Here is a 25177-nt window from a genome sequence, read left to right as displayed (position 1 = left end):
CTCAGTTTTAGAGAAAAATGAGTTAAGAGGCATTCAAGTGTTCAGGTGATCAGTGATTTATTGCTCAGAACGAGGGTGGTGCTTTTTTTTTGTGATTAGTTTTTTCCGGACTTGGAAATTTTAATGGTCTCACTACACTCTGTACTCAAATAACTATATGATTTCTGACTTCTTATCAACCTAACGAGAGCTTTCAAATGGAGGTGGAATCGTGGTGGTGACTCTGACCTGAGTTTGACCATGCTCTGTCTTCAGAGTTTGGGTGCCTCATTGTCTGGACAAGCAATACCAATAAAGCGATAAAACAATAAACTCCTTTTTTTTTTTAAAGAGATCTAACGATTAACTTAGGGATTCATAATCCTCTGTTCTAAGACCTTTTTCATCTCTGTCCTGAGGCTTTTAAGCTCCCATCCCCTAACTTAGAAGGCCACTGGGAGTGGACAGAAGGAGTGGAGAGAAGGACATGTACATTCTGTCTTCAGCGCTTAACAGGAGCACATGTAACCAGTCATATCAGACCCAAACTTTTCTGCCGCTCGCTTGGGGAACCGCATACCCCTGGACATCCAACATTTTCTGAGCCATGGTGAGTTCTATTCAACGGTGTGGTCTACAGAGAGGCCTACTGCCTTTTATAAATGAAGAAGCCCCCATACTCCTCTTCTCATTGGTTCTCATTCACCCTTCCCCTCACACCTCATTGGATGACCGCAGCGTGGGAATTTTATTATTATTGTTTCATAAATCATTTTTTAAATCGATCATTTCCAGCATTTTTAAATACGCCATTTCCTTTTATTGATTTTATTTTAAAAACTACAAATATGGCGGATGGGGTGGCAGTCTTTCATTGGATCCCCATACTATAGCCCGCCTTATGATGTGGCAGCCTCTGATTGAACGCCTTAGGGCAAAGTCCCGCCCCCTTGTGACATAGCAGCTTCTGATTGGGACCTGTCAAAATTTGATGAGGAGTGTCCCATATTACTCTCTAATGGATCAGCTTTGACAAACAGTCATGTCACAAAAGTTTTTGCTGAGCGTGGTTGAACTGCAGGCTGTGATCACAGAGAGTAGATAAGGAAAGTGTGGTAACTAATTAAAAATATAGTACAGTATGATAGTATAATATTGATCTATATAAACACCTTTGGGTTTTTTTCTCCAGTGTAGGTAACACCTGAGATCAGGTGCAAAAATGCTGTACCTATATGTTGATTCTTTTTTTTCTTATTCTATAATTGTCAATTAAAGGAATTCAACTTCTTTTTTCTTTTCTTGTTATGATTTATTGCTATATAATTCAGTTATACTGCACAAAAAATTTTTTTAGTTCTCTCAGCAGTTTATGAAATCAAATTGTTTCTCTTATCAAACTTTATTGTCCTTCTTCCTGTTAATTTCTTGGCTTCATTTCTGTATTTTAACTAAAGCTAAATGTGTCACTAATCCATATTTAGATAGCACATGGCGTTTTGTTAGTTTTTTTGCACGTCCTTTCATTCATTAATATGCAAACTGACTGAACTGTGTTGAGGCGAGCGCATGCAGCTTCAAGATGTGGCCACGCTGACTGTGTCATCTGCTCATCTGCTAGCATGCTGTGAAAACTGAGAGGCTGTGATAGATACAAAGCTGGCAGAGACTTTGCACTGGGTCAAGGACTGGCTGAAAACACAGGTGCTATCATTTCAACCAAGCGTTAAAAGTGATACATAGACATTCACGAAGCCATATGCTGCGCTGTGTTTTTCCTTACAGGGAAGCACAAGCAGCTCTCATACTCGGTGATGTAGAGAATTGAATGGTGGGATGTCAGAGGACTGATTGGCTTGAGCATCCATGTGTGGTAGCGGGTTTGTCTGTCGTTGATGATGGATCCACTGGTGATTGCTTCAATCTGAGATTGTTTATATCAAAGCTGTTTATGAAAGTTTAGTGTCCATTATCTCAATCCTGGCAATTTATGTGAAGTCAGCTGTAGCCTCCAAACACAGTCAAATTGCACTTGCACATTAAAACAGAAGCGTCATTCCCCTACTGACACACTTTCTTTGCTGTCTGTGTTGTGTCACACTACAAGCTGCTGTATTTGTTGTCGAGAAATGAGGTAATAGTGTTAAAGTGATCATTCTTCACATTCAGTAATTCTTCTGCAAGTAGGTTAACCACTGTTTGATTTGTCGTGGCAGGATGGATGTGCACTCATGATGCAATGTCTTTAATCTATTGTCTCTTTTTTATTTTCTCTCTGCTCCATCCTTTTCCAGTTGCTGTCCTTGTTCCAATTTCTCTTGTAACTTCATCATTCTCTCATCATTCGAGCAAAATTCTCAGTGTCCTCACCCCAGTGTCTCTACTCTGTTCTGTCAGCTCTGTGTGGAGGGGAGCTGACTGAGCCCGTTGGCACCATTCTGTCTCCTGATTGGCCCCAGAGCTACTCCAAGGGGCTGGACTGTGTGTGGCAGATCCATGGCAATGAGGAGAAACACATCGAACTGGACGTCCAGATGTGAGTATCTTCAGATTTTGGGAAATGGGTATTGTGCTGTAGTCACATATACATCAGGTGTCTCTGCAAATAGAGTAACATTTACTTAATAAATGTTGTGTCTAAATGCAAGCCTTCAATATTACACTGAATCAAACATCTGGAAACCAAAGTGCAGTTTGACTATCTTTATCATTCAGAGTATGTTTCATGTCTAAAACGTTTAACCTTTATGCATTTGCTTTATACAAGTGAGAAAGAAAATCCTGAAAAGCCTTGAATGTGTTTTTAGCTTCGCTTGTTGGTGGCAGTGTCACTCTGCTCTCGTCATAAAATCTAAAGATTAGCTTCTTCGTTATTCAGTGTGTACAGTAATCTCTTCATGCTGCCAAGCTCATCATCTAACAGGCCAGTGGTTTGGAGTGAAAGATAATTTTTAAAAAATGGAAATGTTGATGAATAAATGTGCCTCACAGAGTAAAAGTGTCACAGCACTCATGTGACTGACTACAAAAAAATCCTTAAACCTGGAGTATGCAAATTATCAAGGAGGCATTTTGTTTGTTGTATGTATTGAAAGCCTCTTTACATCCTGACTGCAATCAATAAATTAAATGTTCTGGTTCTGAAAAGAGCAAAATATGTAATCTGTGGCAGTCATGGGAGTGTAAAAAAAAACGTAAAAATCATTACATTCAGCCTGCAGAAGATGATAATCAATTCTTTCATTGTGTATCACTGGAGTCTTCCACACAGACTGCTGGAGTTAACACGGCAATGGAGCCACATGTTACAGCACCACATAAACCTACATGTGGGGGGAGTGGCGAACCCAAAGTGAGAAGCACACAGAGCAGCCGGCAGGCAGGTCGAAATTAACCAGGTTTTATTCACGAAACTAATACAAGTAACTATAAACACCACTATGGCCAGGAACTCAGAACCTGAGAGGGAGGGGGGAAGGCAGGCTCCTCCGGAGGCGGCAGTCAGATAGAGAGAGGGTGTGGACTCCCAACCTCCCGCTCTGCAAGCTGCTGAGCAACGGCATGCGCCTCCTCCAGAGGACGGCTAGGTCCCAGTCCTACTCACTATCTGGGAAGGTCCACATCCTTGCTCTGGAGGACGGCCGGGGGAAACGCAGGCTGCTCCAGGCTCAGTGTCGGACCGTCGTTGTTCCACTGCCGTGTGAAGCCGGTCTTTATAGCAGGTGATGGGATGAGCTGCAGGTGTGAGGCTCTCGTAGCTGCACTTAATCTGTTGATCAGCAGCTGCAGAGAGCCTCACAGACCGGAGACGCACCGGCAGTGGAGTGGATGGCCGGAAGGAGGCGGGGCTAGGCAAGGCAAGTGACAATTACATTTTCTTTTGTGGATTAGTCCTGCAGCTAGGAGAAACACTAGATTTGGATCATGGCTTTTGAGTCACGGATCGAACCATTTTTCTCAACAAAAAAATAAAAAAGAAAGACCAACAGTGCCACGAGTGCTGTCAGCTGCATTTAACATGACTCGTCTTCACTGTTCCCTCTAAGCTGTGTGCGTGCGCAATTGCACACTGCTGACAGGGTCTCCACGCACAGAAAATCTGCGCTGCGCACAAAAAAAAAAAAATCCAACCTAAATTGAAAATAAAATAAACACATAACAATTCATTGTGTGCTATTTTTTAATGTGAGTCAGTGAGTGACCGGTGACTGGCTGCTCCAGCCAATGATACGATTCACATACGTATTTATGCAGCTAATCAACGTCATTGACAGACGTCCTTCTGTGCAGCCACCTTTTATTATAGCTAGCAGAGCGGTGTGGCCGATGTGGAGTGAAGACATGCTAATGATGCTAACTGCTGCTTATGTTGACCCTTTATAATAACGGCAAAACAAACGGGCAGTGGTACATCCCCTCACCAAGCCACAGTAAAAAAGAAATGCAATTCTTTTAAGATGGAATGGCTGTCGGTAGTGCTGGGCGATATGGAAAAAATCATATATCACGATATGGATTATTTTATATCACTATAGCGATATATATCACGATATACCACAATAAAGTATGTTTTCAGTTATTCTCTGAAAAGTTTGACAAAAATTTCATTGCTTACTTTTCTCCATGAAATGTCAACCTGTTGCTAGGGTTGGACCCGAATATCCAAATATTCGGTCCCGATGGTGGTATGCGGATATTAATTTTGAGATATCTGAATAACCCTAACCCTAACCCTTTTAATAAACATTTATTTAATAGCCTATATGTGTGTATGCCTGTCTAAAGAAAAACTCACTCAGAACTCTGATATGTTAACAGTACTAAATAAATCAATAAATACATGCATACACACATAAGTTAATACATTAACTGTGTTAAGATAAGGTTTACATTTAAACGAAAGAAAAATGTCTGTAGAGAATTTCTTTGCACAGTATTCTGCATTCAGTTGTTTATATTTTTACAGAATCCAGTATTGCACACTGGTTGTCATTACATTTTATTACTATGGTTTCACTGTTTAAAATGATGCCACCTCTTTTCAGACAGAACCTGTGATCATAAAACAATACAAAATTTTTAGTTCCGTGTTAATAAAGCACTTAAAGCTTTAAGTATGGTTAAATGCTTTTTTCAAAATTAAATATATCACTCCTTAGGTGGTAGTGGCCCCAAGTTCAGTAAAGTTGGAAAGATATTCACAGATTCACACTTCCAGCATCAATAACTCATTAGATATAGGTTGTCAAAACATAAACGGTGCCTCTTTCCCATTGTTGCAAGGCAGACAATGTGCTACAAGCCCAGTTTTATCAAAAGTAGCTGTCTTTCAAACTGCAGAAATAACATTGGTGTCTGTGGAGTGCAAATTACAAAACCGCTGCAACAGTAAAGAGAGACAAATATTCAATAACTTCACTCTTATACATTGTAGTGTCACTAAAATCACTGCAGCCACTGGCTCCTGTTGTCAAAGTGTTTTAACAGAAATGTAAATGCTGTAATTTGATTCTTTTAATGAACCATGTAACTTGAATGGATGTGATGCTGGTGTGACCACAGTGCAGACGTCTGATGTTGCTCACAGTGGTCCAAGGGATGCTCAGGGAGTTTGTGTGTTTGCTCACACTCAGGAAAAATTACAGGGAACATTGCCCGTCTTCTCACTGCAACCGTAAATCAAGATGTAGGGAATTATTCATCACTAAGGTATGTTTTGCCTTTTGTTTGCCTGTCTGTCTGACAAATCCAGCTTGTGCAGTTCCAGATCACGTTCTTTAATATTTCAAGATAGTGCATCAGCTTTAGTGGACCACTTCTAGTTACAGTTTGCAATTTATCTGCAATTCACTTGTATGCTTTCAAAAACCTAGTTTATTCTTGCTACAATCCTCAATACTCCAGCTTTAGTAGACATAAATTAATTAGCATCCAGCATTGAATTCAGTTCATGACTATACAGCATATAATCTAATTTCAGCTGTTGCTATTCTGTAGTTATCTTTCTTTAATCTCACACAAATTTACAGTGTGATGCACATTACAGAGTCTATGCAAGTTCTGCTGAATATGTTTTGTGCATACGTCAGTTGTGTCTTATTGCATTAAAAATGAAGCAATAAATGAAAGATAGGGAAAGAAAATATCATTTTACAGCTTTACATAATCTACTACCTCCCCTGTCTTGTTCTGTGTTCCTCTCACTGACTAATGAAACGCATCAGATGGATGGACTGGTTGTCTTCGAAAAACAGAATATCTCTGATGTGAAAGCTCATTTCTCTTTTAATATCCTTGTCTTTCCTCCTCAGCTTAAATATCCGCCACACTGATGTGCTGACTGTTTTCGACGGCCGTGATCTCATGTCCCACGTGATCGGCCAGTACCTGGGCTCCAGGGTGCGTTTCCAGGTTCTGTCTGGAGGGTCCGAAGTCACCGTTCAGTTTCAGAGCGATCCAGATGATTCCAGTTTCATCCTGAGCCAGGGGTTCCTCATTCATTATCGCGGTAAGTGTACTCACTAATTGTGGCTCAACATGTAAAAATCATGAGCCAGCACATTTCGTTGCATTTAAAATCTAAAAAAAGCTCAAGGGTCATTCCAGAATTGGAGGACATTTTACGTCCTACCCATCAAATTTCAAATAATCCATGTACAAAATACTAAAACATGCAGTTGTTGTATAAATTTACTTGTCCTGAGACCAAAACTAAGAAAAACTAAGAGAACAGAATGTTTGAAAATATTTTTAAAATACCAAATAAGTCTGGAGTTCCCCCTAAAATGCCATTTTTCTCTTGTCCCACCCTGATGATGACCAAATTGAATCTCAAATAAAACAGTTAAAATGAAATTTAAATATTCTTTTTGTGTATTATTTTTTTCATTGATGTCTCTTGTAATTCTGAGAACATTTTTTTTAATCAACATATTATTTTAAATAATAATTATTTTGTAACGTGTGTCCCACATAACCCCATAACCCCCCACCATAACCTTTGTAGCTGGTAGAAGAGGAAGAAAACAGTGAATCACATGATATGCTTTAATTGACATCATCAAACAGTTTTCCAAAAGAATGGGTAGAGCAAAGCTATGTCCTCTCTTCTATTTTTCATATTTTTATAACATTGTCAGCCTTGATTGAATTTCTCACTCTACCTCATGCAACCCTGTTGTGTATATTATCAGGATAAGTTATTTTTACTTTTTTCTTTACTGTTTTACATAAGTAAGTTATTTCTCTCTCTCTCTCTCTCAGCAGGAACAGCTGATTAAATATCTACCTTCTACTCCTGAGAAAAAGCTAACATTAGCACAGGCCCTGTTACTGTGATTAGAGTAGCGTTAGCAAACAACAAATAAAATACGGAATAAAAATGGTTCCATTGATGTGTACGCTGAGCCAATCAAACCTTTGATAGTTTCTTACCTATTATTGATGAATATGTAGAAGAAAATTGTAAAAGAGAAGGTTTATTTTTCAAAAATTTTGAAGCCTAAATGTCCTCCAATTCTGGAATGACCCTCAAAGCGGTTTCATTTCTCTCACTAAATTTGCCGTCCTTCTGTGTTCTGCAGAGGTCGAGCCTAACGACACCTGCCCTAGCCTCCCTCAAATTGAGTTTGGCTGGATCAGCTCGTCCCACTCATCCCCTGTGAGAGGCAGCGTGCTGACCTATCAGTGCCAACCAGGATATGATATCAGTGGCTCTGACATCATCACCTGCCAGTGGGACCTGTCCTGGAGCAGCAGTCCACCGACTTGCGTTAAAGGTGATGAAACAGACAGTGGGACTAGTTTTTCAAGCAGAAAAGCAAAGAGATTTTATTGTATGCAAAGTTAACATTAAGTAAACAGATACAAGTTTTATATTTTTACATAGTTTAGCTATTTTTATTTGATTTTGCATGTAAACTGAACAGATAAACTAAGGACTTAGGTATGCAGAGATATAAAGACACAGAAACTAATAACTCTCTAAATTCTGTGGGGTTTTTTTTGTGTTCCTGTCACATTTTTGCTCGCTGTTGGCTAATTTTTCAATACAATATGAAGTTCTGCATCTCGATATAGAAAAGTACAACCATGACTACAAATAGAAAAAACTCAAACATGTCTTTTATGCAGGATGAAACAATTATATTGTCATAAATGAAACAAAATGAGAAAAAAAAATCAAGAAACCTGAAATCAACATGTATAACAGTTTCCAGATCCCCACAGATGTCATCAATAGTTGGGGGGGAAGGAGAACTTGTTCTATAGATATTTTAATACTTTTTTTAAAATTTTGGTTCCATACTTCTCTTGCATTTACTCTGTATAAACATAACCTGCAGTTCAGCTGAAAAGTTTTACATTTTCTCTCACATGACTATTGGTCACAGCTGAGTCCCTGTCCTGAGAAACATAGTTTTTTTTTGTAATTTTCTTACCAAATATGGTTGGTACAGATATTTTATTTTTAGAATTTAAATGAGACATGGAATATACAGGGATTTTAATCTTATATTGTGATTTTCCGCTTGTGGCTTATGGCACATCACACAGTCGAAAATCTTAATTTTACTGTTTCTGTCTCTGATAAATGGTGTGATTTTTATCATTTTTTTAAAAACAAAATGCCTGTTATTGCAGGTTTTGGAATTAACATAAAGTAAAATTAAGTTAAAAAATAAAAATCAATACTACTGAAAGCAGTATTAATAGTCACAGCACAGAACATTTGTAAAATAAAAAATGAAATACATGATTTTTTGTTTTATTTTAAAACAAAACACATCCAGGTTTCATCTACATTTAAAACTTTTGTCAAAAGCATTAAATCTATTCAATATTCACCATTCCTCTCTTAGCTCTATTAACCAGTTTTTCTAAAGGACTGGTTTGACAAACTTGGGATTTTAAAGTTCAGTCCTGTGGTTCAGGAGTTTCGATGCCTGTGATTTACTCTGTCTAATGAATCCATAAAATTTATGTATAAAGGTGCGATTAAATGCGTTAATTTATTTAACGCTTTATTTGCGCTGTAATTAATTAATCGAAATTAACGCGTTAAAGTCCCAGCCCTAATTACAATACATTTTTGAACAAGGGCTGCACACTGGTTCGATGGTTAGCACTGTCGCCTCACAGCTAGAAGATCCCCGGTTTGTGTCCCGAGATGGGCCTGGGATCTTTCTGCATGGAATTTGCATGGTCTGCCTGTGCATGCATGGATTTTTTCCAGGTACTCCAGCTTCCTCCTAGAGTCCGAAGACATGCTGAAGTTAATTGGTAGCTCTGAATTGTCCAAAGGTGTGAATGTGAGTGTGATTGTTTGTCTCTCTGTGTAGCCCTGTGATAGACTGGCGACCTGTCCAATGTATATGTAATGAAGATTAAGCGGTGTATAGATAATTGATGGATGTATTTTTTAACAAAAGGCGCCAGACAAAGAAAGGACTAATATTTTAACTGTACTTCTCCTTAGAATTGGAAATAGAATCACATATGTCATATGTTTTGTACTTTGACTCCAACAGTCCAGCAATGTCCTGATCCAGGCGAGGTGGTAAACGGAGCACGCTCAGTGCGCCCTGAGGCCGGTTTTGCAGTCGGGACAGTCGTGTCTTTCTCTTGTAACCAGGGTTATCAGCTGGAAGGTCCTGGCCAGATCTCCTGCCATGGACGAGACACCGGCACCCCCAAATGGAGTGACCGCAGCCCAAAGTGTGTCTGTAAGTCCACAACAAAACATAATAACGCTTACAGCTCCTCATATAACATCATGTTGGTCTTTTCTCTCAATAGCATTTTGATTGCAATCACAGAAATACAGGGTGCATTATAACTAACAATAAGCAACAAAGAACAATAACCATAATAACTACTTCTCTGTGCAACAACCGTAATACACCACCATTACTATTTATTACACTGTATACTTACATTTTTATTTGTCTTAGAGCAATGCACATTTTACATTTTATTTTTATGCTGTTCTACATATATTTATATTTTTAGGATATATTTTTCTACTTACGTTTATCTATGTATTTTTTGCACTGCTTAAATTTTTAAGACTTTGAATGGGACCAGCTGTAACATAAACAGTTTCCACTTGCTGATCAATAAAGTATTTCTGATTCTGATTCTGACTATCCATTATGTCATATAAGTATTGTCCAAATATAATTGTATCATGCCTTGTACATTGTCTTTATTATACCTTTATTATGTATATATTTTGAGCCTTATAGTACTTTTATAATTGCGTCTTTCATGCCTCATGTAAATTTCTCAGTTCTTATCTTATCTTATCTTATCTTATCTTATCTTATCTTATCTTATCTTATCTTATCTTATCTTATCTTATCTTATCTTATCTTATCTTATCTTATCTTATCTTATCTTATCTTATCTTATCTTATCTGTGTTTGTTTCTGGTGCTGATTTCTGCACATTTTATTTTAACTACAACTATGTGTCTGTCCTCTCTGTGTTTGCGTGCTCTGAGCAGTAAAATACGACCCATGCCCAAACCCTGGAGTACCAGATAACGGTTACCAAACCTTGTACAAGCACAACTACCAGGCCGGAGAAACTCTGCGTTTCTTCTGTTATGAGGGCTACGAACTCTTCGGTGAGGTCATTATCAACTGTGTTCCCGGACATCCGTCGCAGTGGAACAGCCCGCCGCCTTTTTGTAAAGGTAAGTATATTTATATACCACTCTGGAGCTTTTTTAAACTCTATTTTACTCATTTAATAAAGGTCAGAAAAATATACTATTTGTACCCTGATGGTTATAATAATTTATGTTATTTCTCTTATTTCCATTTCACGAAGTGGCATATGAGGAGCTTTTGGATGATCACAAATTGGAAGGTGATTTCTTGTCTCTTCTCCTTTTAATGATGTGTAGCCTTTAGAAATATTATTTGAAGTAATACTATTTTCACCAGTAACAACACTGTGATAGACATGTGTTTTGTATTTTTATACACTACCGCTCAAAAGTTTGGAGTCACCGGGCAATTTCATGTTTTCCATGATAACTCACACTTTCATTCATGTGCTAACATAATTGCACAAAGGTTTTTGAGTCATCGATTAGCCTTTCAACACGATTAACTAACACAATGTAGCATTAGAACACAGGAGTGATGGTTGCTGGAAATGTTCCTCTATACCCCTATGGAGATATTCCATTAAAAATCAGCTGTTTCCAACTAGAATAGTAATTTACCACATTAACAATGTCTACACTGTATTTCTGATTAATTTATTGTTTTTATATATATATATATATATATATATATATATATATATATATATATATATATATATATATATATATATATATATATATATATATAAGGCCTGGGCCCTAATAATTGATTAATTATCAATTAATTAACGCCGACGATCATTTTATCGTGCGTTAACGCAGTTTTTAAAAATTACTGTTGGAACAGACTGATATTGTTGTTGATGTTGAGGTTTCAATGTTTGGTGTTCAGTTTCAGATTTGCCTAATGTCAGTGAACCTCTGATTGGCTGAGAATCAGCAGTAGTGTGTGTTAAGGTTTTCCGCACAAACAAGCCGTGTGGAAATCAGCCGCATGGAAATCCACGCAAGAGAATGTGTGTGCATTTATACTCCGTGCGGCATCTGCTCCCAAACTGCAGGGGGCAGTGTATCTCAAACACAGGTCTACCTAGTCTACTCTAGTACTAAACTAGAGTAGAAGAAGTTTGCCATTGTTAACACCATTTACAACATGGCATTTTACCGAATAAAAGCATTTCAGCAGTTAGTTTTAATTTCACGCCATGAATACTTCATAACCCGGTTACCACGGTGATCTCTGTGTGATGAATCGTATAAGTGCACGTATTTTTAGACTTCACCTACGAATAGGTCCTGGCCCTCTGCCATGTTTTTCCATGCAACTCCGTCCGCGTAGTTAAGCTTGTTTTGTTCTTGCCGTGTCCGCCAGGTCTGTGCAGCTCCGTGCGGAAAAATTACGTCATTTTCGCACCCCCGCCCCCTCGAGCGGCCTTTCCGTGCGGAAAATTTCAGCTCCGCGCACCTCCACATTTTTCTAAGCTTCTTCCCATGATTCCTGTCACTCTCCATTGTCCTATATAATAAAGCCTAAAAAGACCCAAAAAAGAAGTACAAACATGGACTTCACAGACTAAAAAGCCTTCTGCAGTCAGTCCCAGCTGTGGACTTTTTCACCTCACTAACAGGGACAGCTGCTACTAAACATAAACTGTTTCTGCTGCTCCCTGATAAAAGAAAAATGTTTCTGCTGGTACCAGAGAAAAAAATAAGAATACAGATGTATAAATGTTAACTTGCTGTTACTGGAAAGGTTCCTGTTATAATGTTACAATCGTGGCTCTGGACTCTGAGGGTAACTTGTCTTTCTATTATATATAACAAACCAGATAAAACATTAATGCTACTGCAGTGGCAAATAGCTCTGGCTTGATTTGATTACATTAATGTTTAAGTTGAGATTTACAAGAAATGTTTTAACTGCTGCTATGTGAAGGGAATACTGCTGTTAAAAAGCACTTTATTTGTTTGAAGTGTTTGCAAACCAAATGTTACTGTATTTTTGTTTATATAGCAGTACTTTAAAAATGAAAGTGCAGAATACACTGCTTCTAAACTCATTATTTAATTGTACACATAACAATGCGATTATTCACAGAAAAAAATGTGATTAATCTCGATTAAACATTTTAATCATTGCCCAGCACTGATATTGTTTTTTTGTGACTTTCTCCATGTTAACTGCATATATATATATATATATATATATATATATATATATATATATATATATATATATATATATATATATATATATATATATATATATATATATATATATATATATATATATATATATATATATATATATATATACATATATATGCAGTTAACATGGAGAAAGTCACAAAAAAACATCCGGCAGTGTCAGATTATTATAAATGGTGTGCTTGACGTGGATTTTCCTATATTTTTTTGTTTTTGACAGTTTAGATTCATAACCAAATCAGAAGTGTGTTCTGATCAGAAAAACATCACAGCACATAAAACACTTCTTGATTTTTGATTTTTTTTACAGTGTCCCAGTCATTCGAGCCATCCCATCAGATCCTGAGCGAGAATATTGCTCTCTCCATAATTCTGCCAGTCATCCTGGTAATCCTTCTGATTGGAGGAATTTACATGTACTATACAAAGTAAGTACTCTGGTTAACCAAAGCAACAGTTAATCTAAATGTATCCATCTCTGTGGCGTGGAGGCGGCAGCACTGGTTTTCCATCTGTTAGACTCATGACTTTTTTTTCTACCTCTATCCCAGTATTTGCAGACTAGAATGGAAGCCGCTCTTCTGGAAGTCTCTGTCTCATACACACTCCTACAGCCCTATCACAGTCGAATCCGATTTCAACAACCCTCTTTATGAAGCAGGGGTGGGTATGAGGCTGATGTTTAGTTTCATCTGCTTTTTTGATGCTTCTCAAACATTAAACTTCCCCTTCTGTTTCTTGCTTTGACCTCAGGACACACGGGAGTACGAAGTATCCATTTAAAGGAGGAAAAGTTTTGGTGAGAATTCAAAACTGCGACAAGATTAAATTCTTTGGGCAGACAATTTCCTTGGTATTAAAAGGCCTCACTCCCCCTTTTTTATCATTCATTTCTTGATATCTTTGTGTGTATCTGGTTTATCAGTCGTGGAATTGATTTAATTTGGATTTGTTGCACTGATGTGGTGATCTGCCAAATGTGAGCCCCACATGATCCAACTTTCTGTATCATTAGGACTGGTGCCTTATGAAGGGTAAGAAAGTGACAACAAAGAAAGACATAAGTGTGGGAGAAGAACAGGAGACAGGCAAGGGGTGAAGGGAAATGGATTTATTTATTCAGTTTGATCATCATGAGGCCAAAAACATTAGAGAACTTGTCAATACTTTATTTGTAAGAATCAGAATTTGCAGTCATGAAGATATAATAAATGCTGAATGCTTTTCTTTTATTTTTAAAGAGGCTCATATTACGTTTTTGAAGTGTTACACTAAAAGGGAAGAACATCTTGATTTTAATCAAGAGAAAAACTTTTGAAATCAACAGTCATTTCTTCTTCCTTATTTTTTCTTTCTGTGTGTAACACACACAAACTGAATGTAAATATCTGACTTAATATTGACTGAGGTTGATATATATATATATATATATATATATATATATATATATATATATATATATATATATATATATATATATATATATATATATATATATATATAAAAGCCTCAGATATATAAATATACTCTTACACATGGTGGCGGGAGGTTATATATTTTCATTATATACATATAATGAAAATTCAGTGCCAAAATATAATGTTAAATAATTTAATGTCCTTAAGTGTTTCATCTGTTGTTGAAATAGTGTTTAGAAGGGTAGTGTTGATTTTATTCTTTGCTGTTTCTGGAGTGCATCATCACCCAATGTTACATTACATGCTGTATAAGAAAAGGCGAGGACACGAATGTCATTATGCTTAGAGCATGCACTGATTGTAAATTATATTGCTTATGCTCAATCTTTCCATCATCACTATAGTTACTGACAGTTATCATTGTTATCAAATTTGATGTTGTATGCACTATGTTGATGAAAACTTACAAATCTGGCTGCTTGCTGTGATGCAGTACACATTTATTTACAAATGATTGTTTTAACAGTGAATGCCGTCTCATTCGCTGTTCCAAATGAAGGATCCTGGAGACTGTTGCTTTGTAGACTTAATTATTCTCTTATCATCAGTAGCATTTCTTTGCTTCATATATGAATACACTCTTTTGAAGGCAGTAAATTATTTGCTGAGCTGGAAATAAAGTCTCTGTTGAATGGTGTAAAACCTGTAGAAATGTGCTTTTATTTTGCCAAATAACTGTATACCTACATTTGCAGAAACACACATTCTCTATTAATAAATATATACAACTCACCCAATTGAAAGAATCTATTTTTAGCCTTCTCTTTTTTATCAATGTTATTTTTATTATTTAGTATTCATAATTACTGCTGATAATTTCTGTTTGTGTCTAAATAATTTTACCACTTTATATTTGAAATTATGTATTTTTTGGAATTATCCACCTGAATGCATTTTTGGGAATCATAAATATAATTATTGGAATTATCTGTATTATAATTATTTATTAAAAGAATATTGTTTTTACTTAATTATAGAATATATGAATATACAACTATTTTAGAACCAAATTTCTTGTAATGTATAAAAATCCTTCTCAACGATGCGCCTTAGATTTAAATTAGCTGAGCACCTGTTGCTTTGCCCTTTTAGAAGAATTTGAATTTTGATTTTCTCAACCTCTCATTTAAACATATCAGTACTTGTTCATAACATTTGTATATAGAGACAAATTAAATATAATATGCATAAATATAAAATATATAACCTTTATAACTTTGTTGTCTTGTGCAAATTGGATAGTCAAACTGAATACAGAACAAATATCCATCCATCCATTATCTATACACCGCTTAATCCTCACTAGGGTCGCGGGGGTGCTGGAGTCTATCCCAGCTGACTCAGGTGAAGGCAGGGGACACCCTAGACAGGTCACCAGTCTGTCGCAGGGCTACATATATAGACAAACAATCACTCTCACATTCACACCTACGGGCAATTTAGAATAATCAATTAACCTCAGCATATTTTTGGACTGTGGGAGGAAGCCGGAGTACCCGGAGAAAACCCACGCATGCACAGGGAGAACATGCAAACTCCATGCAGAAAGATCCCGGGAAAGCCGGGACGCGAACCAGGAATCTTCTCGCTGCAAGGCGAAAGTGCTAACCACTACACCACTGTGCAGCCCCAGAACAAATATATTTAAATAAATGATTTGTATATCATTTAATTATTTTTTAACCCTATTATTAGCACTATGAATAATAAAGGGTAGAATCAGAACATAGTTTGTGCCTATACAGTACATGTCTGGAAAAGGTATGAAATTTAAAAGCAAGGACTCCAGGAAGAGCAGCCACAGTTAAACAGTCCAGTGTCTAATGATGATCTAAATTTAACTTATTACATTATCTTCCTATGTCCTAAATTAATGCACAGCTTGAATTATGGCTTTGTGGATATAGACTTTTCCTCCATCCCTCCTTTATTCTGGTCCCCCATTAATGTTCCCCTTTCAGTTTACAAATGAGCAGCTAGTTCTATTTAGTTCAAACAGTCAGCCTTGGAGTCTCCTACAAACAATCAGCAGGATGGCAGGTCACAGTCAGCCATTTTCAGTGTTAGTTATTGTCTTTACATCTTGTCATGATCAAATAACACTTGTTTAATCAGCTACTATCTCTCCCATGCTCTTTTAGTGTCTACACTCTCAGATCAATACAGCCCACCTCCAGCGATATCATCAGCAGCCTCCTCACCAACTCCCTCAACAGAAGCTGTTCAATGTACCCCATCAGGTCAAACATAGACTGCCCCCTAACAAAGATATGAGGTGTGAACAATGATATTCCATGTTTCATTCTTTATGAATGTGGGTTGCTACAATTCAGCCAGTTATATTGTAAGGTTTGTTTCTGTATGGTGTTTCAAATTCGTGCTCCATGTGCCCCCTTTTAACTTTGAGCACCTGCCCCTCCAAAGGTCTCTGCATGGCCCTGCGTTGCAGTCCCGATTGTGACCACAGGGGGCAGTGAATGAACTTAATAATCATAATTGCACGTAAACGTTAAATATTAACATCAGCGTATTTTTTTGTCTTCTACAAACACGTACTCATTGGCGGAGAAAATGTTAATACTGTAGATCTTTCAAAGGAGAACATGGACACTATTTGTGCTGTAGACAGTCCGACAGGTGGCGCCAACTCACGTCAAAATTTGACTGTAGAAGAAGAAGACAGCAGCGGAAGAAGATGCTCCAGTTTCGTTTCCGTGTGGCCTATTTAGCTTCTCGTATTAGCATCAGTAAATAATCTTTACGTCCAACAATGGGATCGACCGTCCGTAATGTAGCTCGGAGTTTGCGTGTTTTGGTGGCTGCTTTCTGATTTGTAACCGAAGAAGAAGCGATACAACGCAAATGAGCGTTGTTAGCTTAAAGCGTAGCAAACTAGCCTAGCTGTTGTTAGCACTGACTGGCTCTTTGATTTAGCTCTGCTGGCTGCGGTTAAAATGAGTCTTTAGCTGCGTTGTAAATTCATTTATGTTATTCGGGCTAGCTGATTATCCACTGTTGGCTGACAAACGGTACACATTTGGCTATCTTAGCTCAGCTGAGTTCACACTTGCAGCTCCTTTGGATGTTCACTGTGGTGAGTACAGTTCGTCACAAGCTAGCTTAATTTTATTTTACTTTATTGTTATTATTATGATTTGTCAACATCTGTGTTATCACCAACTACCTAAATCTCAGTCATCCCTCTGATTTATAGTTTCTCATATGATTGTAGGTATTTGCGGTACTTCACATAACTTTAATAATAGCTATGGTTAGCTTTACATGGCTCCATGTGAAGACTCAGTTAATTGAGTTTTAATTTTGGGCAACTTATTGTATTGGATTAAAGTATGTTGACTGTTCTTAATCAGTGTTTTGCAGTTCAGAAAAACGCATTCCGTTTAGATTGGGATATCACTGCAGAGTGAGATCACGGAATGGAATGGGTGTGGCTGAAGAATCTATTATTCCTGAAGTACTTCCTCAATAGGTTGATAAATCTAAATATATATATATATGTAGATGACTACTAAAAGAGCATCTCAGATTCACTGAATTTCTAAGTTAAAATAATAGATGTTTCTGAGTTTTATTTCCCACCAGTCTTCACCAAAAGTACAACAAACCAAAATCTTTTGCAATGCCAATGGATATGTTGTTTTCAGAGCTATTTTGGAGGTTTGCTGTCAGTTGTAATTGGGATTGTTGGATACAAAAACGGAAATCTGACAAACTGTATAATTGCCCCAGAAATCAACTGTAGCATTTGGACTAATTAGAAACCATTTAGTAGGGAATGACTATATGCTTTTGTCTATCCATCATGATAACTTGTCCCATTTCACAGTGTACTGTGCACTAATGTCTTGCATTTTTAATCATTCATTCTGTGGAGCATCTACAGATACAAATAATCATGTGCTTTTACATCTAACAATAGGAAAGTCGTTAGGATTCAGAAATAACCTGTTTTAGTAGTGAAGGCAATTCCATGTGGTTAACCCTCATAATTGTCAGTTAAAATAGAATATTTAACACAGTGAAATTCAACCTGAACAATTTTAGACAAATTAGACCTTTCATAACACTTGCTGATGCTAGAATGTTTCTACATTCCATGATATTATCACACATTGAATATTGCATAACATGTTGGTTGCTGACGGGTGTAAATACATGCAAGATCATAGAATCACTTTATAAAAAATCGTTACAAGTATTCAATGTCTGTAATATCTTAGAGAAGCACAACCTATTGAGCTTTGAGAATTTTAAAATTTTTAAATGTGCTTGTTAGATCTACAAGGTGTTACATGGACTCGCCCCACCCCCCATGTCTGACTTTCTGAAAAGAAAGGCTCACAGTGGTCTCAGGACCAGGGCCTCCTCTAGAGGGTACTGTGAGGTCCCACACAGAAAAACAGCCTTTGGAAAAAATGCTCTTTCTGTGAAGGCCAGTAAAATCTGGAACAGTCTTCCACTCTCCATAAGGGAATGTCCCACGTTATCAACTTTCAAATCTCATCTTAAACAGTGGCTGAAAGTGAACCAATCTTGTGACCATTGACCTCTAACTTCTTTGCGTACACTTTGTAATGTCCTTTTATTGTGACCTACTGACCTTTTATTGTGACCTATTGTCTTTTTATTGCGACCTATTGTCCCATGTTTTACTGTATGTTTCACTGTTACGTTTGTGTACTTTTTGCAGTGTGCTTTTATTGTGACTTATTGTTTTATGTATCAGTTATGTCTTTTTTTTTTTTTAATCTAGGGACTGCGGATATGAATTAGCATTGTGCTATAATCCGGCATATTTACGCCCATTGCTGTATAAATAGGTGTTCATTAATGTGCACTGTCCCTACCAAATAAAGAAAGAAAGAAAAGAAAACTAATATATTAGTATTAATACTAATTTACTACTCCTACCTGCACTATAAACAAGCAATTATATTCTTCTCCATTACAGTCAGAAAGTGACTCTTCAGCTCCATGTCTGCTGAGGCTTCAGTTGGCAGTCATGCTGCCGACTCGGCCCAGTCCGCTGCTTCCCAGCCTGCCTGCCACAACACTGACGAGCACAGAAATCAAGGTCTGCTGGGCAGCAAGTATGTCAAGTTAAATGTCGGGGGGTCGCTGCATTACACAACTGTCCAGACATTAAGCAAGGAAGACAGTCTGTTGCGAAGCATATGCAACGGAGGAACAGATGCCACCATAGACTCAGAAGGTAAGTGAATATGTCTGTCCGGTGGTTTTATACTGTAGAAGATTAAACTTTTTAAATATTGTAATGGGGTCGGCAGGCAAGCTCATGTGCACTACTAGATTTTTTTTCTAGACTCTGATTACCAACTCAAACTATTGGCTTTGAAAGTGTATAGAACAGGTGGGTCTTCACTAGCTCTAAGTGTTATATGTTAAACCTCCTACATTTTGTTGTAAACACAATACAGATTTTTGTGGGTCTGCTTTTTGAGTTTTAACCGCCGCGTATATGTGAGGGTCCTGAGCGTATCCTTAGATGACCATTCTGCCTTTTAAATGAAAGAGATGAGATGAATATTGATATAAGCTGGGAGGCAAGCACAACATCCACAGCACACTGTGGGGATGGCTGGCATATCACAAAACAATAACGAAGACTGTAGAAGAATGCAAATGACTTGACAATAATTTTCTTGTCCTTCCAGGCTGGGTGGTTCTGGATAGGTGTGGCCGACATTTTGGGTTGGTTTTGAACTTCCTGCGAGATGGCTCAGTGCCACTTCCAGAGGATCACAGAGAACTAGATGAGGTTCTGAAAGAAGCCCAGTACTATCGGGTCCAGGGACTTGTTCAGCACTGCCTCAGTGCCATGCAGGTAAAAGGATAACATTCCTCATTTTTATAGCTTTTAATGTGCCAGGAAAATAAAAACTAATTCACGGGATAGGTGTAAAATATAATCTGCTTCTGTAAAGTGCATTGATTTTTGGTGTTGTTGTCATAAAGCATTGTACATGCCATGGAAAGCACGTTTTTAAATTCCACTGTGGAATTTTTTAGTGGCCGACATCACAAATATACAGACACACTGAGAATTCAGACCTTCAAATGCAATGACTGACAGAAAATTTGGTTAAACAATTTTTTTGACAAATAAGCAAATTATAAATTGATCTTTAAAAAAAAAAAAAAAAAAAAAATAGTAAATTGATACTTGTGAAAAAAGTTAGTTGTGGATGTATTTTAACATACCGGTACTTCCTTTACCTCCAGAAACAAAAGGATGTCTTTGAGAGTGTATGTCGCATCCCCATGATCACTTCAGCCAAAGAAGAACAGAGGATGATTGCTACTTGTAGAAAGGTAAATTAATTTTTATCTTAATCAAATGGACCATTAACAAAAGTGTGTGAATTTGGCAGTTGTGAAAAACCTCTGCATGTCCTCTCCTTGTCCTGTGCCTTGTCTAATAGCAATTTGAAGTTACTTCTCTTTGTATGTACAAACTATTTTTTAAAAGAAAATTTAGACTCAGTAGTTACTGACATTGATTCCTGTTTCTTGTCTCTACAGCCAGTAGTAAAATTGCAGAACAACAGAGGTAACAACAAATACTCTTACACCAGGTAAAAAGGCTGACTGTGCATGTGTGTTATAGACAGTGTGAAAAACTATTTGACAAGCTACTGCCTACCACAACTTCCATAGCAGCTAGTGGTGTTACTCATGCTTACTTTAATGTTGTGTTTTAGTGTTATTCTTTGGAAAGTGCTAATTATTCCACACAGTTTATAGTTACTTGTTTGTTGTCTGTCATGTGACCAGCAACTCTGATGACAACCTGCTGAAGAACATCGAACTGTTCGACAAACTTGTACTACGATTTAATGGCCGCGTCCTGTTTGTGAAAGACGTGCTTGGGGACGAGATCTGCTGTTGGTCTTTCTATGGTGAAGGCCGCAAGATCGCTGAAGTATGCTGCACGTCCATTGTCTATGCTACAGAGAAGAAGCAGACCAAAGTAAGCCTCATATAATATACATCAAAGAAATTGTTTAATATTTTGGGAATTGCATTTGTTATGTGTACAGCCCATTCATTTAGCTTAGTACAACTTTAAACAAGGGAAATGGCTAGCCTAGGTCTGTGGTAGAGGTAAGAAAATTCTTCCACCATACCTAATTGTGGAGCTTTCTGCCTTAAGTGGCAGGGACTGTGTGATTGGCTGAAAGGTGAAAGGGTGTTGATGCTACCACTGATATGGAAAGTGAAATTAACAAAAATGTGTCACTAACTGTACATATTGTTGGGGGGAAAAGTCTTGATAAAATTCTAATAGTTCCGTGAAGCTCTGGTATTAGTAATATAGGATGGGTTAAATTTTATTAACTTCTTGAGTTCCATCCATTATCTATACACCGCTTAATCGTCAGTACGATCTCGGGGGGGGGGGACTGCAGCCTGTCCCAGCTGAACTGGGGGTGAAGGCAGGGGACGCTCTGGACTGGTCACCAGTCTGTCACAGGACTACATATACAGACAAACAATCACACTCGCATTCACACCTATGGACAATTTAGAGTTACCAATTAACCCCAGCATGTGGCAAGCTGTTTACAAAAGAACGTATTAAAATTCAGTTTCAATTTCAGCATTTTCAAACAATAAAAAAAGTTTGAAAATGCTATTTCAGAGACAAATTTCAGGACATATTTCTTATATTATAATTTTCATCGAAGTTTAGCCACACTTCCAGGCTCTTCTTTCATCATCACTGTGCTTGCAGTGGGGCACTCAAGCTACGAAGCAAATGCTTTTGAACTGAAGTAAACATCCATTCTGTTGTAATTCCTGGAGGCACAGCACGTGAATACACTTCATTTACCTGCAAGTATTTTTTTTTTGTTTTACTACCTGCTTTAACGGGTTTGTTTTTCAAAGGAGGAGCAAAAAGAACTTTTAGCTGTATTGTTTGTCCACAGCAAATACACGGTGAGTCACTCTATCAAACATCTGTGTTTTCAGGTTGAGTTTCCTGAAGCTCGAATATTTGAAGAAACCCTCAATATCCTCATCTATGAGAATGGCAGAGGATCTGGTCCAGGAAGCTTACACCTTTTAGACTCCAGAGGCTCAGGTTCATCACTGGGAGCTGGTCAGTCGGAGGAGGAGGGCGCCGTGGGAGGAGACAGACGAGTACGACGGATCCACGTCAGGAGGCATATAATGCACGATGAAAGAGGCCACGGTCAGCAAACTGTGTATAAGGACTAATAATGTGAAATCATGAGACTTGGAAGAGTGGCTTCATGTATGTTCTTTTTTTGTTGAATGCTACCAGAATGAAAGCGACGTCTTTGATCAGAGCAATAGCTTGATATTTAGTTATTTCACGAAATGTCTTTTGACGTCGTTGCAGAAATGTTGGGGTTGATGACTGATGTGTAATTGAGCGTAGAGTTGTTTTGAGGTAAAGAAAATGCTTCTGTTTACAAGAAAACAAGTTGTGTACATTTTATAAATAGGAAATGTGTAAAATTACCTGGGACTGAAAAACTGGCATAAATATTACTTTTCAGATGTTAATGAACTTCCCATAACTTACTGAATGGGCCCTGAAGCCCAGCTCCAAACCCATCGGTGGATTTTTTTTCTTAGTTCAGACAACGTACTGTTAATGTGGGTGTTAATAATATGCACTGGCAGCCTCCTCTGTGTTTGATGTGTAGGTAACACTGTCAGTTTATTCAGGTTGTGAAACATCTGTTGCCTTTTCTCAGTGATCGATGGAGGACGGTGATGTTGAGCCTAGTTGTGTTAACACTGGAATAAAACAAAATAGCCATTTTTAGTGAGGTTGTCTATGAATGAGATGGTTGAGCAGCTCCATTTTCTTTATTTAAATTATTGCAACTGTTGCTTCGAGATGTTTTTTTTTTTTTAATTAATTTATGAACCTAATTTATTGTTGCGTATTTAACTTTTGTATTGAAATGCAATCTTTGTGTTAACTAGTGCTCAGCTCGAGTTTTAATTTCTGGAACGATACGGTGCACTTTTTCAACACATCAGATTCTGAATTTACTCTTGTAAATTAATAAATAGTGAACTTACATTTCAGTTTAATGTTTCAAGAGGAACCATGACCATTTCTTTGATGTTGCGTTCTATTCTGAGCCATGATCTGTCACTTCTTTTGTCTTGTACCAAACTACAAGTTAATTGGCCATACTGCTGATAAATGTCATAAATACTGGGTTGTTTTTTTTTATTTCACTCAGGGAGAGGATGAGTATTTTCTTTCTAATATTCACGTGTGTAAACCTAATCACCTAATTACTGGCAAAAACATTGAATGAGAGCAATATGTGTTTTGGACCCTTTAGAAAATAAACTTGGAATTCTTTGAAATATGCACTAATAAAACTTCCGTCCAATAGCGGTCATGAAAATGTTCTGAATAAATGACTTCAATCAAATCCAGCTTTTGCTTCTTGGTCTCATTTTCCCCTTTTGTTCCTAAAGCATAACAAAAGAATTCATTCAGGCACATATATGTTACTTAACACAAGTTATCTTTGCAAGCTTAAACATTTCATTCAGATGAAGTGGGCTGATTATAGCAATGTTTTCTTTACAGATGTACATTGGTGGAAAAAAAGTTTCCGACACCCCATGCGTTTGTGAAATATTGCATTAAGAATCAATCTTAGGTCTTCAAGTGCAGTTTCTATTAGTACAGTCAGCCAAAAATAATAAGCAAGTCCTAAAACAGCCATTCAAAACTTCAAATTGATTGATTCCATAAAAATACATAAGAATTTTGAGTATTGGGTAATTTTGGTACAAGTGATCCACTCATGAAGGTTGTGCTGTTTATTATAAGACACAATCTTTGTTGCCGCACTTTGTGTCTATATAAAGTCAGTACATTGAAAGTTCTTCAGAGACAAAAATGCGTAAAACAAGGAACCTAATGCAGAAAACCTGAAGATACAGATTCTCAACCAAGAGGGGTACAGCTGCTGCCAGATAGCCAGGAAGTGCAGATTGCAGTCCTTCAGCAGTTGGACACACTCTGCAGAAATACAAACGAATCAACAGCTTGGAAGATAAAGATCTGGGCGTCCAAAGGTTTCTTCAGCAAGAAAGGACCGCATTCTGATCTGCATGTGCAGGGAAAACCACCGAATGACATCACAGGAGCTTCAGCAGCAGTGGTCAAACCAAACTGGTGTCCAGTGTTCCACCTGCACTGTACGTGACCAACTTTTAAATCATGGCTTAAGGTCCTACAAAGTTGTCAAGAAGCCCCTTATCAATGTGAGACAGAGGTCAGCCCGGCGTTGTTGGCCCCAAGCACACAAGAACTTGGCAGCCAGGAACTGGAAGAAGATTCTGTGGTCAGATCAGTCCAGTTTCCAGCTTTATCGTCCTCCTGCTAATGTGACGCCGAAGGCCAGGCGCAGCAACATCTCCAACATGTACAGTACCTACTGTCAAGCAAGAATTCAGAAGAATTAAAGGCAGTAATGCAAAAAGAATGGAATATTACCCCTCAATAGTGTGAAAGGCTCGTAGGGAACGTGTGTAGGATTAGAGCTCTACTGCATGCTAATGACAGAACTACTAAAAATTAATTTGATGTGATGGTTTATTTATTTTTTGTTCAGCTTTGAACACATCCTCTGTTATTTGTTGACCATGATACCAACAATGTTGAGAACTGACATATTGAAAATGTCAAGAATTTAGTTTTGTTAGTTTTTCTTGTAAACTATAAACATAAAAATGTAATTTGTATTTGTTTGTGTCTGTCTAATACGGCCACACCTTTTGAAACACAAAAAAGATTTTTCGACAAATGTTTCATTATAGCATTTGAGATTGTGTGAAATTTTAA

At 37.5% G+C, this 25177-nt stretch overlaps 2 protein-coding genes across 6 annotated transcripts in view; both read left to right on the top strand.

The window, feature by feature from the left end:
* The window catches only part of sez6l2 (seizure related 6 homolog (mouse)-like 2), a 38854-nt gene extending 22057 nt beyond the window's left edge, over positions 1-16797 (top strand). For 3 of the 5 annotated variants that reach the window (XM_055005152.1, XM_055005153.1, XM_055005151.1), the window contains 9 exons: positions 2377-2515; positions 6291-6487; positions 7563-7757; positions 9510-9704; positions 10487-10678; positions 10813-10854; positions 13116-13233; positions 13357-13468; positions 13559-14234. In XM_055005152.1, coding sequence (XP_054861127.1) covers positions 2377-2515; positions 6291-6487; positions 7563-7757; positions 9510-9704; positions 10487-10678; positions 10813-10854; positions 13116-13233; positions 13357-13468; positions 13559-13588 — 1220 coding nt within the window. In that variant the 3' untranslated portion in view covers positions 13589-14234. Of the gene's footprint in view, positions 1-2376; positions 2516-6290; positions 6488-7562; positions 7758-9509; positions 9705-10486; positions 10679-10812; positions 10855-13115; positions 13234-13356; positions 13469-13558; positions 14235-16424 lie in introns of those variants that run through there. The other 2 variants (XM_055005150.1, XM_035955539.2) reach the window with 2 other exon arrangements.
* A 145-nt stretch (positions 16798-16942) lies between these two features.
* On the top strand, positions 16943-23757 carry kctd13 (potassium channel tetramerization domain containing 13). The gene is made up of 7 exons (XM_023286464.3): positions 16943-17377; positions 19256-19516; positions 19980-20149; positions 20548-20637; positions 20848-20900; positions 21100-21295; positions 22300-23757. The coding sequence occupies exons 2-7, from the start codon at positions 19279-19281 to the stop codon at positions 22546-22548; spliced, it is 996 nt and encodes a 331-aa protein (XP_023142232.1). The 5' UTR covers positions 16943-17377; positions 19256-19278; the 3' UTR covers positions 22549-23757.
* Positions 23758-25177: the final 1420 nt, after the last annotated feature.

Source organism: Amphiprion ocellaris, chromosome 19 (genome assembly GCF_022539595.1).
Source record: "Amphiprion ocellaris isolate individual 3 ecotype Okinawa chromosome 19, ASM2253959v1, whole genome shotgun sequence".
Classification (NCBI taxonomy): Eukaryota; Metazoa; Chordata; class Actinopteri; family Pomacentridae; genus Amphiprion; species Amphiprion ocellaris.
This window is presented reverse-complemented; position numbering and strand designations above follow the sequence as displayed.

Excerpts from the sequence above, each read along its gene's own strand:
- kctd13 (XM_023286464.3), top strand. The coding sequence starts at position 19,279 with ATGTCTGCTGAGGCTTCAGTTGGCAGTCATGCTGCCGACTCGGCCCAG. Across the intron at positions 20,150-20,547 it reads ACTGCCTCAGTGCCATGCAG|AAACAAAAGGATGTCTTTGA; the intron begins GTAAAAGGATAA and ends CTTTACCTCCAG. Across the intron at positions 20,638-20,847 it reads TGATTGCTACTTGTAGAAAG|CCAGTAGTAAAATTGCAGAA; the intron begins GTAAATTAATTT and ends TTGTCTCTACAG.